Raw genomic sequence first — 16,477 nt, 5'->3', positions numbered from 1 at the left:
CTCTCTTTTACTGCGATTTAATCTCTATTCATACTGTAACTCCCTCAAAAATACAGGTAAGTTGACAAATATAAATGTAAAAAAATGTGGATAACCTTGCTTCTTCCAATTCTTAATTTAGTGTTTCTTATACCATTGTTGACAGGATTCAAAAGGGTGCTGAGGATTGCAAGGGCTCCTGCAGGCCTCGGGCACTGGAGACTTCTTGATCATATTGGAGGTTTGGATCTGGAGTTCGGGTTGCTGATGGATTGAACATGAGTTTGTGTGGCTGCAGAGGCTGTGGAAGAGCTAGAAGTGACACTCAGTGACTCTGAAGGGACTCTCTTTTGCTTCTCTTTCTCTCTTACTGTAAGGGATTCTGGGCAAAACTAATGGCAACTCTTTGCCTTCCTTTTGAATGCTACTAAATACAAAAAACAATCTCTTGCTGCCCACCTGAGATTAATAGACTTAACTGCTGAAGAAGGCCAGAGCTAAGGATGTATTTGTAAAACAATCTTGGCTGCAACAGAGTGAAAGATGTTTCCTTCCGATCATTCAACCCTGCCATTTATGAAAGAGATTAAACAAGACATCTGCAGATGCTGGAGAACTTGAACAATACACAAAAGTGCTTGAAGAACTCAAAAGTTCAAGCAGCTTCCAGGGAAAGTTGATCCATGAAGGACTCAGGGGCCAAAATGTTAATTCCCATGGATGCTGCATAACCTGCTGAGTTGAGAAAGGACTTAGAAGAGCTAGAAAGGGACCTGAGAAGGCCTTAGCAGTTGGATTAAGGAAAACCATAAGGTATTCTATGCATTTGAGAAGAGCAGAAGGATGACGAGAGTAAAGGTAGGGTCATGTACAGCTCTGTGATGTTTATGTTATATGCTCCTCCAGCACTTTTGTGTATTGTGCCATTTCAAATAAACATGGAATGATATTGGAAAGTTAAATAAATGAGCATACTTCAGTTCCTGGGAGTTTGCTGCCATTAGACTCTTGAGGCTTTTGTCAGCCAAAGGACAACCAGACACACTGCAAAAAGAAAGCAAATGTTTACTTCCCTTACTTTGCTGGAAATGTTAATAGCTTCTGTAGTGAAAATGTTAAAACATGAAAAAGTATATGGTAGTTTCACAGAATAACTTTGCCTGCTAACAGTGAATCTTGCTTTCAGATTCAGACTATCGAATCAGATAACTGGATAGTAGGTTTTCCATATTTCATTGGATATGTAAATTTATAAAACCCAACCAGGAAAGCAAATTTTGTCAAAATTTCCTCCCCTCCCAAAAAAATTCATTTGCTGGAGATTTTGGTTAATAATTATGACTGTAGTTCATTTGCTGGAGGTTTTGGTTAATAATTATGACTGTAGTTCATAACATTTTGAAGTATTGAAGGGTGATGATATTGAATAAATGCAAGAGAGAGAGAAATGTAAACAAGAAATGTAAACTGATAGTGCCATGCAGAAAATAAATATTTAATAATAAATAATGTGGAAAGTAAGACTCCTTAAATAAGTCTCTGATTGAGTTTAATGTTGAGGTGTATGATGGTGGATGGGTTCTTGAACTTGGTGTTACAAGTTTTGTGGCACCTATACTTCTTTCTTGATGGCAGCAGCAAGAACAAATTATATCTCTGGGTGGCTGATATTCTGTCTGGGCTCTCTCCAACCAGATGCCATTAATATTGACCTCCATTTTCTGATAGGCCCCTTCGCTGTTTCTTTCTCTTTCCCTATCCCCCTGTCTTATTTCCTTCAGCTCCCCACCACCTTCTCCCCATTTCTTTTCTGATATTTCTTTCTCTTCTGCCCTCCCACCCACATCCACCTATGGCCTCTTGCCTGTGGTCTATGCACCTCCCTCTGCCCTTTCTTCCCTCTTCTCCTCTCAATTCAGATGCCTGCCTGCTTTTTTGCTCATACCTTGATGAAGGGCACAGACCCAAAGTAATGGTTACATCCCTTTGCTTCCTAGATACTGTGTGATCTGCTGTTTCTCCAGCACTTGTGTGTATTGCACTACAATCACAGCGTCTGCAGACACTTGCTGTTTAACATTATTCAATTTCCTTGTGCAATTTATATAATTGGGTTTAAATCTTAACAGAAACTAACATTGAAATATTCAGAAAAAGTCAATGCTTTGAAATTTCTGGTTGGCAGGAATTTTTTTAACATGGGAAATGTAAATTTGAACTTTATCATATTGGAAGTTTAATAATTTCAAATTCATCAATAACAATCACAAATGTTTGACAATCTCATGTAAATTACATCATCACATTGACAAAAATGGCCAAATATATTTGAAAAGGGACCAAATAATGCATATTCAGAAGAAAACATCTGATAATCTAGTTTGCTTGTAAAATGATTGGAGTGGAGGAGATAGCCTTGAGAACCTTGGATTATTATTATTCATTCAAGAGATGTGAGCTACACAGCTAAACCAGCATTTAATAACGCATCCCTAATTTCCTTTGAGACTGCATGGTGGGTTGCTTTCTTGAATAGCTGCAGTCCTTTGAGTTGTGGTAAATCCAATAAATGCATGAAGAAGTTCCAGGATTTTGACCCAGCGAAGGATCAGCAATATATTTCCAAGTTAGAAGATTGTGTGACTTGGAGGCCAACGTTCAGGTGGTAGTGTTGACCTTGCCACCCTTGTTCTTCTTGGCAGAAGAGGTTGTGGGTTTGGAAGGTGCTATGCAAGGAGTCTTGGTGACTCGTTGCATTCATCTCTGGATGGAAATCACTGCTGCTACTGAGTGTTTGGGGTGGAGTGAATGAATGGTTGTGTCGTGGGATTTCTCATGTCCTGTATTTCTTCATATTTATGCCCAGTTTTGTTGGAAATTTGCTGCTGTCATTATTATGCTTGAAAGGGAAATGGTGTTTTTCTTTTTGAAATTGGAAACATGTGATATAATTGCATTGTTAGATAAGCACAACTCATACTTCAGACATTTTGAGAACACAGTTTACAAGAGAGCAGTATTTAATTTAGAATGCAAACTAATGTTCAATTTTTTTTTAAATTACAGATCCTGACACTTTGCATAATGCAGAAATAATGCTTATTTTTTTTACAAATTATTTTTACAATGTGATGATTCAGGATATAGTTAACCACACTCCTGACTAAGAACATGAGTAGCAGAAAACAAAATGTGCTGCACACAAAACTAAAGTTAAATTAGAGACACATTTGAGACAGCAGATGCTGGAATCTGGAGCAGAAACAATCTGCTTGGAGCAACTCAGTAGGTTGAGCAGTATCAGTGGGAGAAGAAGAAGAGATGAAGTTTCTGGTCGGAGCCCCTCATCATTCTTGCATCTTATCTATTGATAATGCGTAGGCCTGAGTCCTTCTTCAAGGCACTTAAGGCGTAGACCTGAAATATGGGTAATATATCTTTACGTCCTATAGATGCTGCGAGATCTGTTGAGTTCCTCCAGCATTTCTGTGTTTTTACTATAGTCACAGCATCTGCAGTTTTCGTGCTTCAGTCAATAAATGTCAGTGCTCACTTTATTTGACAAATCTGCACCTCCCACTGTCCTGGGAAACAAGCCAAAATATCAAAGGGCTTCTCCCGTGTTGGTCATAATCCCTTCTCCTCTCCCTCAGCCCCCATCCAGCTTTTACCCTTTCCATTGAGCATTAGATACATGCTTGAACCTTCAGATTCATTCAGATTCCCACAGCATTTCCGACGGGTGGCAAGGTTGGCGTAGCGGTTAGCACAATGCCTTTACAGTGCCAGCGATCGGGACTGGGGTTTGAATCCCATGCTGTTTATAAAGAGTTTGTACGTTCTCCCCGTGTCTGCGTGGGTTTTCCCTGGGGACTCTGGATTCCTCTCACTGTTCAAAAGATACCAGGGGTGTAGGTTAATTGGGTGGAAATTGGGCAGCACGGACTTGCGGGCTGAAATGGCCCGTTATCGTGCTGAATGCCTAAATTAAAAAAAAGATTAAAGGACAGTCTCTTTCTTGTTATTGTCAAACTCTTAGATCTTTCACTGGCAAAAGGTGGTACTTTAACTACTTTTCTCAATACCTTGCATGGCTCGACTTATTGTGGCACAATTGTCCTGTTTATTTGTTGTTATTACTCTAGGGCAATATGAGTTGATGAAGCATTTTACTGTGTTGTGTGCACATGACACGGGATAAGGGAGAACCTATCCTGGACCCACAACACCTCCGCATTAGTCAAGAAGGTGCAGCAGTGCCTGCACTTTCTAAGAAGGTTGAGGAGGGCAAGGCTACCAGCCTCATCTTGACCACACTTTACAGGAGCACAGTTGAGATTGCCTTGTCTGGCAGCATCATTGTGAGGTACAGATGCAAAGCGCATCTCTGGGAATTATTAAAATAGTCGAGAAGATCACCTGGGTCTCCCAATCTTCTTTTGTTGAAATTCACTGAGAGAGTTGCTTAAACAGGACTCAAATAATTATTCAGGATCCCTACTATTCATAACACAATACCTTTGACCTACTACCATCATGAAGAAGGAAAAGGAACATCAAAATCAGAACTGCCAGGCTGAAAGATTGATGAATCTGAATCCTGTAACTGTGGCTCTCTGTTAATGAAACTGAATAAATAATTTACACATATTTATTTTATATGTTTATGAATGTATGTGATTATTATGTTACATGTGGATGTGTATGGACTGTGGCCCATTGAAATGCTGCTTCATCTGTTTGTGCACATATGATGATAATAAACTTGAACTTGACAATAAAATTAATTTATTTATTTTCGTAAAATAAAACAAAAATCTACAGTAACATTCCAGAAGTTCCAAGAGGTACAATTGAACCCAAGGGTAATTGCAAGAGATTAGGACTTTAGGCTGCAATTAAAAGGCTATTTTTGCATCCCTGCAGATGTGAACCACTATGTAATAATACATTTACTCTCTGCATGTACCAAATCTAACTCGCACACATAGGTGGAAATATTGCAGTGCAAAATAGTAATTCCTGCCACTTGAATAATTAAATTGCAGGAATAAAATCAATATGCAATAATGACACCGCATTTCAATAAAACCCGCTCAAGCATTAAGGGATTTTATTCAATTAATTCATTATCTTTATCTCTCATGGGTTGTGAGTATGAAGGTAAGTGCTTTCACATACCTGCGATGAGATGCATAATTTCCAGTTACATGGCCACTACCATCACATCCTGGTGTAGGGCAACTGTGAAGCACAAGCATGAAAATTAGCAAGATCCACACTAGCAAGAGTAAGGGGGCAATAGCCATTCTACTAAATATGGATTAGAAACAAGAATACCTATGCTTATGTTGTGAAGATTTGGTTTTGCTAACTGTCACCTCTTAATTTGTAAGTTGACAAATTTAAGTATTTAACATTCCCACTCTGGGAAAAAGACTCTGATTATGTATCATACTGTATCTCTGCTTCTCACAATTTTATCTTTTTTTTTATTAGGTAATCTCTGAACTTTCGATGCTCCAGACAAAATAATGCACATTGTCCAACCTCACCTCGCAGCTAATAGTATCCAATCCGGGCAACATCTGGTGAACATCTGCACCCTCACGAAAGCCTCTATATCCTTCCTATAACACAGTGACCAGAAATACACACAATCTTCCAATGAGGCCTAACCAAAGTTTTGTATATTTGCAGCATAATTTGTTACACACAACACCCCAAACAATGAAGACAAGAGTAGACCATGCACCTTCTTTTCCATCATATCTACCCATGTTTCCTCCTTCAGGAAGCACAGATCCTTACGAAACACCACTGGTCATAGATCTCCAGTGTTACAAGCTCAGAGGACCCCAAAACCTAGTAGCAACAGAAATTCACCTTGATAAATGGTTACTTCAACAAAAGTTGTTTTAATTATGTTTAAACATGAAAACAGGTTCAAACTTTAACTTATTACTATTAACTTACTTAACCTAACTTAACGCCCTTCTAATTCTAAGTGCACCTGTATGTGATGTGTGTGTATGTAAGTTCAAAAAAAGTTATCTCTCTCTCTCTCTCTCTCTCTCTCTCTTTCATCTGCTGCTTTTCGCAACAACAATCCATGTGTGATGTCTCTATAGGCACTCCCCAAAGCTTTTGCAAAGCCACTCGGAGCCGGCCTGTCTATCTTGAGCAGAGTATATTAAACGACATCTGTTTTGAAGGGTTTGTGTGTGACTAAAAAAAAATCTGCCATAATATTTCTCCTTTAAAGCATATCTATATACAATATCAATTACAATAACATCTTTCACACCGGTCAGAATCGTATCCCTCCATCACAATTTTCTGTCTTCCATGACCAAGCTAATTTTCAATCCAGTCCATCAAGACTCCATGGATCGTATATATCCTAATTCACTTACTGTGGGTTCTTATTGCAACAATGCCACAGAGTTGAGTTGGAAACTTTAAAAAAATTCTGCCAATTGTTTGTGAATGTACTTGCTCGTGATTTCATGTGTATTATTTGAGTGTTATCTTTTTGTAACTACTTAGCATTCTCCCAATTAACACTCATGGGACATGAAAACAAAAGGCTATTATGTGTTATCAGAACAAGGGAAGGAGTCATGGTTAGTATAGTGGTAAGCGCAATCCACCAGAGTTTGAATCCGCTGCATTCTGCAAGAAGTTTGTACATTCTCCCCATGTCTGGGTTCTCCGGGTTTCTCCCAGCCTTCAAAATATATAGTGTTGTAGACTGATAGGGGTATTTGGGCGGCATGGGTTTGTGAACCAGAAGGGCCTATTACCGTGCTTTCCTTTTTATATAAAATTTAAGAAATAATACCAGAAGGATATAGGGCACAACCAGAAACCACAGGGACAATACACAGAAAACCTAATGAGGGGGTGGGCCTTATCGGCGTAGTTGGGCACCCATTGCTCATAGTAGGAGAACAGCCCCAGGCACCTCTTCAGTGGTTTCAGGGTGTTCGGGACTGGGAGCTCCATTAGGGGCCGCATGCAGTCGGGGACTGGGGCAATGACACCATGTGCCACGACACATCCTAGGAGAGCCAGGCGATTGGTATTAAAGACATTAAAGACACACATCTTTATTGTATGTAAGATTGAGGGACTTTGCAGTCTTCAGAAATTTAGTTAGGTTAGCGTTATGGTTCTGCTGATCGTGGCCGCAGATGGTGACATTATCAAGGTAGGGGAAGGTTGCTGCCAGATTGTGCTCCTCCACCATCCTGGCCATCACCCTCTGGAACGTGGAGACGCTGTTAGTGACACCAAAGGGAACCCGGAGGAAATGTAAAAGTTTCCTGTCGGCCTCAAAACCTGATTAAATTTGGTCACTGGGGCAGAGGGGAAGCTAGTGACAGGCCAACTTAAGGTCAGTGGTCAAGAATCCCTGATATTGAGTGACCTTGTTAACCATATTGGCTATCTGGCGAAGGGGGTAAGCATCCAACTGAGTGAAGTGATTGATAGTTTGACTGTAGTCAATGACCATCCTTGGCTTGCTCCCACTACTGACCACCAGAACCTGGGCTCTCCAGAGGCTGGTACTCAGGGCGATGATCCCTTCCGCCAGAAGTCACTGAATCTCAGCCTGGATAAACAGCATGTCCTCAGCGCTGTAGAGCCTGCTCTTGGTAGCGATGGGTTGGCAATCTGGGTGAGGTACGCGAATAGCGATGGAGGGGATACCTGAAAGGTGGTGAGGCCACAAGCCAGAGCTGGGGACTGGTGGCAGGGGGAGGGGTCCACGAGTTGTAGGTTGCTCACTGTGAGGGGTGGCTAGGGGCCTCCGAACACCATCTTCATGCTCTTGAACTGGTTTTGAAAGTACAAGCCCAAGAGGATCGGCACGCAGAGTTGAGGCATGACATGTAGCGAGAAATTATCATAACGCTCATCCCCCACCATGAGAGATGCAACACAATATCCCCCGATGTCAGTTTGGTGGTCTTTAGCTGCCAGCGGAATTGAGCTGTTCAGCGGGCAGACTGGGAGCAAATGTCTGCGGGCAACATCCGGGTGAATAAAAATCTCTGTGCTGCAGTCATCAAATAGGCAGTTCATTTTATGTCCATTCACCTCGATCTGCATCATTGAGTGGGCGATAGGAGGAGGGCTGGTCTGGTTCAGCATTATGGATGTCAGGATTGGTGCGTCGTCTTCATTGTCGGCCTGATGCACAAGATAATGGCCTCCATGTTGACCACGCAGTCATGATTGCTGAGGTCAAGGAAGAAGGCAGAAGTGGTGTCGGTGGAGTGGGGTGCACCTCCGCAGACCATGCAGAAGGCGAGGGCTGTGGCTGAAAAGATGGAGCCTCTCTCTCTCTCTGCGCATATGTGGTCTGTACTGGAAATAGGGGCAGAATCCGCCCATCGGCTGTACATTTGGAGCTGGCCTGCCCACGGGTGACTCATACCCTATGACTCCTCCCCCGTGGTCCTGGGCCATAAAGGATGAGCCATCTTTCCCTTGCCACCATTGCTATCCTGGGATCCGGGCCAGCAAGGTTTTTCTGTGTATTAAAGCCTATCCTTTCCTCGGCATGTCTCTGTGATTACTGGTAGTGCCCTACAATTTAATACACAGAAATGATCTCTCCAGTAATGGAGAAACTGCTGCACCCTGATCAACTGGAAGTGGACCCCAGGAGTGTCTGAACTCTTTGAGCAGTGGATCAGCTGCTTTGGTAATTTTCTCGAGGCCGGTGCCAACCTGATGGACTCTGACGAAAAGAAGGTCAAGATACTGCAAGCAAGAGTCGGCCAGAGAGCGTTCCAGGTAATCTGGAGCTATGCTACGTACACCGAGGAAACATATCACCACTAAGGATAAAACCTAAAATTTCTGCTTGTAAGTTCAGTTTTATCTGTACGTTTTATGCTTCTGTGACTAAAGTTGTAGCATTGATTAGTAAATGCTGATGCCTATTGTCAGCCTTGAAATGCAACCATAGATCATACACTTTCAAGAGGATTTGAAGCCAGTGGAGTATACATTAATGATATATTAAAAAGAAACACACAAAGATCAGCGTGTACAGAGCCGTTGTCATACCCACGCTCCTGTTCAGCTCCGAATCACGGGTCCTCTACCGGCATCACCTACGGCTCCTAGAACGCTTCCATCAGCGCTGTCTCTGCTCCATCCTCAACATTCATTGGAGCGACTTCATCACCAACATCGAAGTACTCGAGATGGCAGAGGTCGACAGCATCGAATCCACGCTGCTGAAGATCCAACTGCGCTGGGTGGGTCACGTCTCCAGAATGGAGGACCATCGCCTTCCCAAGATCGTGTTATATGGCGAGCTCTCCACTGGCCACCGAGATGGAGGTGCACCAAAGAAGAGGTTCAAGGACTGCTTAAAGAAATCTCTTGGTGGCTGCCACATTGACCACCGCCAGTGGGCTGATCTCGCCTCCAACCATGCATCTTGGCGCCCCACAGTTCGGCGGGCAGCAACCTCCTTTGAAGAAGACTGCAGAGCCCACCTCACTGACAAAAGACAAAGGAGGAAATACCCAGCACCCAACCCCAACCCACCAATTTTCCTTTGCAACCGCTGCAACCGTGCCTGCCTGTCCCTCATCGGACTTGTCAGTCACCAATGAGCCTGCAGCAGACGTGGACATACCCCTCCATAAATCTTCGTCTGCTAAGCCAAGCCAAAGAAAGAAGAAGAAGTGCATTATCATCAGTGACAAGTGGTTCATAATCAGTAGGACAAACACAAAAAGAGGGAAGTGCCTGCACATTTATTAAAGTAGAAGTTGTTAATTGCTCGATTGTTCAGGAATTCGATACAAAAGCATGGATAAATTCATCTCCAGTGCAACAGGTGAGTCATTCTACTTATTTTCTCGGAAATATATTTTGTATTCAAGTGGATTGATCATCTTCCTGGGTGTCTGGCTATATAACCAAGATCTCCAATGTAGTATTCAAGCCGGGTCCCTGCTCTTGCTTCCGAGCATTCCTCACAACAGTTCATCCAAAATCGCAATATCATCTCCAGTAGCATAGCCAGTTAAGAACCATCCTTTGAAGAGGTGCAACTATGATGGGATACTGTGCAGGTTATTTATAGGCCAGATACAACTCGATAATATGTGCAGTCAATGAGTGCAACAGGACCGTTGACCCATGAAGAGCAAGGGCGAACACAATTTGCATGCAGGTCATTCTCCAGCTGGCCTTGATAAAACTGCATTGGAACCCATGCAAAAACACTTCTCTTTATTTCAATCAAAGATAGGATTTATAGGCTGATATTTCAATCGAGATTATAATGTATCCTATCATTCCTTAGCTAGTTTTCTCTCTACCCTCCAACCAAAATCTACCTATGACCTCTTACTTGTTAGCCTGTGTCCCCCCCCACCCCCACCCCCCCCCTTGCCACTTCCTCCTTCCTTTCCTCTCCTTCCCCCACAATTTGATTCAGGAGCCTGCCTGCTTTTTGATCATACATTGCTTACCTTTTATTTCCAGTAGATGCTGCATGAACTGCTTCCACAAGCATTTTTGACTCACAACATCTGCAGACTTTCAGACTTAACTCAAAAGCTGTTTTCCAAATATATTCAGAATTTAGAGATTTATTAAAGTGATTCCAGGAATGAGGGATATGTCTGGGAGAATACAATTGAGTTTTCTCTTTCTTTAGGACAGAGGTAATTAAGATCATGAAAGATGTGTGTAGATAGAGAGGAACCAACTGTTCCTATTAAGAGCAGGATTAAGAGCTAGGGCACATAGAATGAAGGTAATAGGCCAAAAAAAAAATTAAAAGTGGCATCAGGCAAAATGAGTGGTCAGGGTCTGGAATGTGTTACTAGGGCAATAATGGAAACAGACTCATAATGGGCAATAATGGAAGCAGACTCTAAATGTTGAGCCGGAGAAGTGTCTGACAGAAGATAATGAGCGAAAGAAGGTAAAGTGGAGATAGCTGCATGGCACTCCTATGACTAGCAAGCCTAATGGCCTCCTTCAGTGCTCTTAATATTCTGATATCTTATGAGTCTGTCCATTTACATGCAAAGAATGAATGGAGGGCTGCAACTTACGTAATGAGCTCCTTTTTCGAATCTTTGCTTGGAACCTTGGACTGAGGACTAGGAATAGTAACCTCACCGGGATATCTCCTCTCTTCCATTCCTTCCTCTGGACTGGTTTCTTCTTTCTACAAGTATCATAAACCAGAAAACATTGAGATGAAGATCTGGTTTGTGTGCTGTTAGCAATTCCAGTGGACAAAATAACATTTTTTCAGGAACTTAATTTTCTATATGTCATGTCTGTTCAAACTCAAATCTATATAATTGCAAAATCCAACAAGGACTAAATTAGATTATATTTTGCAAACATAATTTCTTAAAATTTCTTTGATGAGAACTTCTCAATATATTTAAGAGAGGCAACGGCAATTTACTTGCCTTTCTTTGGCTATAATGTAATGACTTATCCTACATCGCAGGAACATTATTAAGCAGAAGACAAAATTGACGAGTGAGACTGGAGACTGAGAATTTATGAACTGATGCTTTGGTGAGTTGGTGCCAGTATAGGTCTGTGGGCATGTATGATAATGATCAGGGCATCTTGTCAGTTAGGAGACAATTAAATCACCTTAAAGAGCAATTATTAATTCACAGCCCATGAGTAAGTCTATTGTTAAAAATGGGGATTTGATATAAGAATGATACATCTCAGGCAGCAACTTATACAATTTCATATTTATCTGCAGTATTTATGTATACTTGCTAAAACTGCAACTCAGCTTGTGTCATGTAATGGTGAATGCCAGGAGGTGCACTATTATTCTTACAGTAAATTCAGATGCTGTAGGCTGCGACTGAATCTGAAATGTAAATGTATATACCACAGCATGGTTAGCAGAGGTGACATGATTAGCGTAATGGTTAGCGCAATGCTGTTACAGTGCCAGTGATTGGGACCGGGGGTCAAATCCTGTGCTGTTGGTAAGGAGGTTGTATGTTCTCCTTGTGTCTATGTGGATTTTACCTAGGGGCTCTGGTTTCTTCCCACCGTTTGAAACCTACTGGATAATTGGGTGTAATTGGGTGACATGGCCTTGTGGGCCAAAATGGCCTGTTACTGTGCTGTATATCTAAATTAAATTAAAATTCATTTAAAAGTAAAATTCAAGTAGAGTGGTTACAAGGAAATACAAAAATAAATAATGGATTGTACGGAAGTAATGGATTATAGCTTTGCTTTCAGACTTGGAATTCTAAAACCACTGCTTCAGTGGAAACAATGTATAAAAAATCTGAGCAAGAGCTTGGTTTGATTCCATAATAAAATTCACATTCAACCAATGACAGTGCAGCTGACATCAGCAACTGGCAAGTCTGTGCAGATTCTATACATAATCAAAAATAAGTACTTTTGTGTTACCTGTTTATCCTCTTCCTTGTGTATTTGCACTTTCGTATAGTTAACAGGTGCTTCCCATCCTTCTTGTTCGCAAAGTGCTTGGTAGTACTGAGGAGTTATCAATATACTGTTTAGGTATGGTGGGGGAGATTCTGGTGTGATAACTGCGGAACTGAGTGTGGCAACTTTGTCCCGGTGTCTATTTTTGTTCATGCTTAAGTCAAGAGTTCCATTTTCATCCACTTCTATGTCTGTGTTCTGTAGTAAAAAAATGTCCACAACTGTTATTATTTGAAATGCATGTAATCCACAGAACTATAATAAAGGGGGATCTACAGTACTACATTATAGGGGTTACACTACTTTGAAGATTATTTTGCAGAAGGTCAATATGCAGTGTGGAGATCATTTTTTGAATGTTAGTTTAAATGGAAATATAATCCACTAACTCGATGAATAAATCCACCAACTGTATGATCTCAAAGTTTGCAAAAAAAAAACATCCTTCAACAAAGCCTCGAAAATTAACCATTTTTATAGCAAGTTCTGGCATTGAGGCACTTGAACATTTGGAGGCTTGATCTCACAATTAAGATGCAAGTGATATTATAAATATTTTTTTTAAGTATTGAGAAAAAAAGAGTTGCTTTCCGTTTTCAATGTATAATGGGAAGTACACCATTCATAACTGTAGAACAAATCCAAGGAAAGCATCCAGTCTGGATGGTGTACCTGGCCAAGTACTGAAAATCTGTGCTGACCAACTTCCCAATGTAATCATGGATATCATTAACATCTCACTCTGCCAGGGCATGATACCCATACAGGTAACCTGCCTAAATGGACAGTGGCCCTCACATCCACAGTGATGAAGTGTTTTGAGAGGCTGGTGTCAAATCAGATCAGCTCCTGTCTGAGCAGCTACATAGATTTGTTTCATTATGCCCTCCGCAGCAGTAGATCTACAGGAGATGTCATCTTACTGCCTCTACATAAAGCCTTGGAACACCTGGACAGCAAAGACAAATACATCATGATGCTCCTTATCAACCGCAGTTCAGTAATCAATGCCATCATCTTTTCAAAACTGATATGCAAACTCCAGGACCTGATCCTCAACACCTCTCTGTATAATTGGATCCTGCATTTCCTCACCTTCAGACCCCAATCAGTGAGGATTGTTAAGAACTTATCCTCCACAATCTTGATCAGTACCAGAGCACCACAGGGCTATGTACTTAACCCCTTCTTTACTCACTACACTCCTGTGACTGTGTGGCTTGGTATGACAACAACACCATCTGCACATTTGCTGACAATAACATGGTAATGGGTTGTATATAAAGGGGTGATGAGTCAGCATACAGGATGGAGATTGAAAACTTGGCTGAATGGTGTACTGCAGAATCCCTATTATCTGGAATTCAATCAACCAGAACCTCAAACAACTGGAAAAAAAAGAAGGAAATAAATAAATAGATGGATGGTTTGTCAAATAAGTAAGACTAGGCAATGAGACTCTGTGGGGGAGCACTGAGAATTCATTGGGCATGCACAGGTTCGCCCTGCTGATCTAGCAATGCCCCTCAATGCGCACGGATTCTTTTTGCTGTTGCTACTTGCATCTCTCTTTGGCTTGGCTTCGCGGACGAAGATTTATGGAGGGGGTAAAAAGTCCACGTCAGCTGCAGGCTCGTTTGTGGCTGACAAGTCCGATGCGGGACAGGCAGACACGATTGCAGCGGTTGCAGGGGAAAATTGGTTGGTTGGGGTTGGGTGTTGGGTTTTTCCTCCTTTGCCTTTTGTCAGTGAGGTGGGCTCTGCGTTCTTCTTCAAAGGAGGTTGCTGCCCGCCAAACTGTGAGGCGCCAAGATGCACGGTTTGAGGCGTTATCAGCCCACTGGCGGTGGTCTATGTGGCAGGCACCAAGAGATTTCTTTAGGCAGTCCTTGTACCTTTTCTTTGGTGCACCTCTGTCACAGTGGCCAGTGGAGAGCTCGCCATATAACACAATCTTGGGAAGGCGATGGTCCTCCATTCTGGAGACGTGACCCATCCAGCGCAGCTGGATCTTCAGCAGCGTGGACTCGATGCTGTCGACCTCTGCCATCTCGAGTACTTCGACGTTAGGGATGTAAGCGCTCCAATGGATGTTGAGGATGGAGCGGAGACAACGTTGGTGGAAGCGTTCTAGGAGCCATAGGTGGTGCCGGAGGTGAACTAATTGTCAGTGTGAGAAAGGATCACTGAGGACCTGATCAGGACACTTGCATGGAGGTGAGCTGGGTTTATGCTGAGGGCATGACCGGGGCACTTGCATGGAGGCGAGTCACGTTGTCAGCATGAGGAAGGTGGTAGAATATGCTTACGGCCAACTTGAGTTGAAGATAGAATATGGAGATAGAATATGGAGGGGGAGGGGGAAGATGCAGCAGTGTTGACACTTGGCTCTCAAGGTTCAGATATTGGCATATATGACAATCTGATTTTGAGGCAACATTTTTAAGTTTCGATAATTGTCCTATTCATCAGCATATATGATAGATGAAAATTAGGCAAGTTTAAAATTGGCAGTGGATAACAGCATGAATATTGTGGCAGTTAGCACAATGCCGTTACAGCACCAGGAACTGGGGTTCAAAGTTAAATTTTGTAAGTTATGTGAATGACCTGATTAAAGTGAACTTTATATTATTTCCCCAGGTAAATCCCATATGAGTGCCTGTAGCAACCATTCTACCAACCATTGCACTACCAATGAATATGTTCAGTGTCCTATGACTATTCTCCTCATTATCAACATTATTTATTTTCAAGTCTTCTGCAAATGTACTAACCAAACCTCCTTCATCCATGTCCATTGTTGATAATGTGTACAACAGTAAGGATCCCAGAATTGATTTTTCATAGGCTCTGAAGCCAAGAACAATTATCTACCATCACTCTCAGCCTCCTATTACCAATGGCCTCTGATCAATTTTATGAAATTGTAGGATTTTATCAAAGGACTTTTCCATGCAGTTTACATCAACTTCAACTGCTCACACCAACATATTTGTTCTCTCCTTGTTTTGTAAGAACACTTTATAAATGCAGTTCCATCAAGTGTTCCACTTTAAGATTCTAGTCTGTTTTCTCATATTCCTGCTTGAGCGTGGATGTCGGGTTATTTTGCTGAACACAAGCAATTGAAGAAGAATCATATCAGTTCAATTAGTATAAATGAGAATGACAGGAGCTTTAGCATTTGGAGTTAATTCTCTACTCCACACATGTTCTTGGCTGATGGTTTTCACTGTATGTTTGGTGTAACCCACAATTTTATGTGAATTGTCTTACCTGAGTTGATAAATCCTGTGGCATTGTAGAGAGGTTCTGTGGCATCTCTCTACAGCGTGTGGATAGATTGAGGATAGCTGCGGCTGCTATATGAGTGGCTTCAGCATCATGAGTATAACTGTAGATACTGGAGTGGCACGGACTTTGAACAGAGGCTCTGGGCAGTCGGCTGGGTGAAGTCACTGGACTAATAAACTGTTTGGCTGTCAATAAATAGAGGTGAAATTCATATTCACATTTGCACAATAATTTTAGTGCATTGTACAATTCAATCTATTTCCCAATTTGTAAATTATTTTTTTCTGGAAAGATTGCTATAACAGGTACAAGGTCAAGCGAAAATAAAAGCAGAATACTTAAAATAGACATATATGAGTGAGGACTAATGAAAGAGCACAAGATTAGAAGTGTTTCCACTTTAAATTTCAATTTTAAATAATGCAGACTTATCAAGGAAAACCCTGACCAAAGAATATCTTGTGTTTCTGACCCCAGCACTAATTTCATTTGAGTTCATAATCAATGGGAAAGCTCCACATCAGTCTTCAACAAATTTGCCACATTCTCCCTGACCACGAAAACGTCAATGGATCTAATAGACAATGAATCTCGGACTGGTTCACAGAAATGCCAGGCTATTGCAATGAACAGGATTTTTGCCTGATCTGGATCCTGAGGTGGATTAGGAAATTCAGGCTTCTGATGCCATTCTCTAGTGCATCACTTA

General features: G+C 41.7%; 1 protein-coding gene across 2 annotated transcripts in view; it reads right to left on the bottom strand.

Annotated features, from left to right (window-relative positions):
- The window catches only part of st18 (ST18 C2H2C-type zinc finger transcription factor), a 184,293-nt gene that overhangs the window by 21,946 nt on the left and 145,870 nt on the right, over positions 1 to 16,477 (bottom strand). For both annotated transcript variants that reach the window (XM_069921506.1, XM_069921507.1), the window contains 5 exons: positions 15,751 to 15,953; positions 12,433 to 12,669; positions 11,079 to 11,194; positions 5,161 to 5,223; positions 955 to 1,023 (listed from right to left, as the gene is read on the bottom strand). In XM_069921506.1, the coding sequence (XP_069777607.1) occupies positions 955 to 1,023; positions 5,161 to 5,223; positions 11,079 to 11,194; positions 12,433 to 12,669; positions 15,751 to 15,953 (688 nt within the window). The remainder of the gene's footprint in view (positions 1 to 954; positions 1,024 to 5,160; positions 5,224 to 11,078; positions 11,195 to 12,432; positions 12,670 to 15,750; positions 15,954 to 16,477) is intronic.

This window comes from Narcine bancroftii, chromosome 2 (genome assembly GCF_036971445.1).
Source record: "Narcine bancroftii isolate sNarBan1 chromosome 2, sNarBan1.hap1, whole genome shotgun sequence".
Taxonomy (NCBI): Eukaryota; Metazoa; Chordata; class Chondrichthyes; order Torpediniformes; family Narcinidae; genus Narcine; species Narcine bancroftii.
This window is presented reverse-complemented; position numbering and strand designations above follow the sequence as displayed.